Genomic DNA, 1275 nt, shown 5'->3' with positions numbered 1-1275 from the left:
GAGTTAACGGATGCTGGTAGTGTATGCTTTGTTTTAAAGAGTTAACGGATGCTGGTAGTGTATGCTTTGGATTTAAAGAGTTAATAATATATGGAACAAAAATTTTCTTTTTTTGAGCGTGTTGCAACTAATCATTCATAGTTTTAGTAGAGTGTCAGTTTTTCAAACTGACCACGACATTCAACATTTATCTATAGCAGTGACCACTGAGGTTGGATGACCTTTTTACATTCCATTTGATCTGAAACTTGTGTTAAATATAAATGTAATCAGCTTTACTACTTCTTTTGAATTATCTGTAATAAAATTAAGTTCAAAATTACAAAACTGACTATTGGGTTCCATATTCATCATTGCATATATAAATATTCATACAAAATAGGTTGGTTACCCAATAACACGACCACAAACAAATTCAGTTTGATTGTAAAGATAGCTGTCATGGATGGATGAAGAAGCACAATAATAAAAGTATGTATAATTATTGTAGGACAGTCACCTTGACTCGAGTCCTGCTCCATCAGTGACATCATCATCAACCGATAATTTTAGTGGACTACCGACAGAATCTCCTCGAACAATTACAACTACATCAACAAGTACACCAACTTCTCGAGCTCCACCAAAGCAAACATGTCCTCCATCTTCTTCCTCATCATCCAAAAAGAGGGTTAGGCCAGATAAGGATTCATCAAGTTCGAAGAAAGTTCAGGTAGCCTCATCATCATCACTGGAACAAACTTCAACCACGAAGAAAGCTATGAATCCACTTACGTTAAGTGGGCCCGAACTGAAGACATCAAACAGTTTAGCAGGAACATTTGTCCCTGTGAAAAAGGTAGATTTTGGTTCATTAGGTTTTTTTTCTTTACTATTTATAAATCAGAATGCTAGTAATATTTATTGCTTAATGTTTTGTAGCCAATATGCTGAGAAATAATAGAATTTCCAGATCAGATGGTTTCATGTCTAATGTGAAATCTGACAGTGATAATGATTAAATCCATAGAAATATTACTAACAAAATATAGAAACACTTTGGTTGACACGTTTCATTGCTGAGGGATGGTATAAACGAAAAATCATATAAAAGACGGACACTTATCATATTTACTCAGTACCTACTTTTACAGACCACTTGATCTGGTGAACCACTTGGTGCCATGTCTGTTTACTCAGTACCTACTTTTACTGACCCATTGATCTGGTGAACCACTTGGTGCCATGTCTGTTTACTCAGTACCTACTTTTACTGACCCATTGATCTGGTGAACC

At 35.3% G+C, this 1275-nt stretch overlaps 1 protein-coding gene across 1 annotated transcript in view; it reads left to right on the top strand.

Moving 5' to 3' along the window:
- LOC106476619 overlaps nucleotides 1–940 on the top strand; it is a 6281-nt gene extending 5341 nt beyond the window's left edge. Inside the window, exon 4 of the mRNA XM_013937263.2 lies at nucleotides 491–940. Coding sequence (XP_013792717.2) covers nucleotides 491–940 — 450 coding nt within the window. The remainder of the gene's footprint in view (nucleotides 1–490) is intronic.
- Nucleotides 941–1275: the final 335 nt, after the last annotated feature.

The sequence above is a fragment of the Limulus polyphemus genome, unplaced genomic scaffold, assembly GCF_000517525.1.
Source record: "Limulus polyphemus unplaced genomic scaffold, Limulus_polyphemus-2.1.2 Scaffold11040, whole genome shotgun sequence".
Classification (NCBI taxonomy): Eukaryota; Metazoa; Arthropoda; class Merostomata; order Xiphosura; family Limulidae; genus Limulus; species Limulus polyphemus.
Note: the sequence above shows the minus strand (reverse complement) of the source record. Positions and strands in the feature narration are given on the sequence as shown.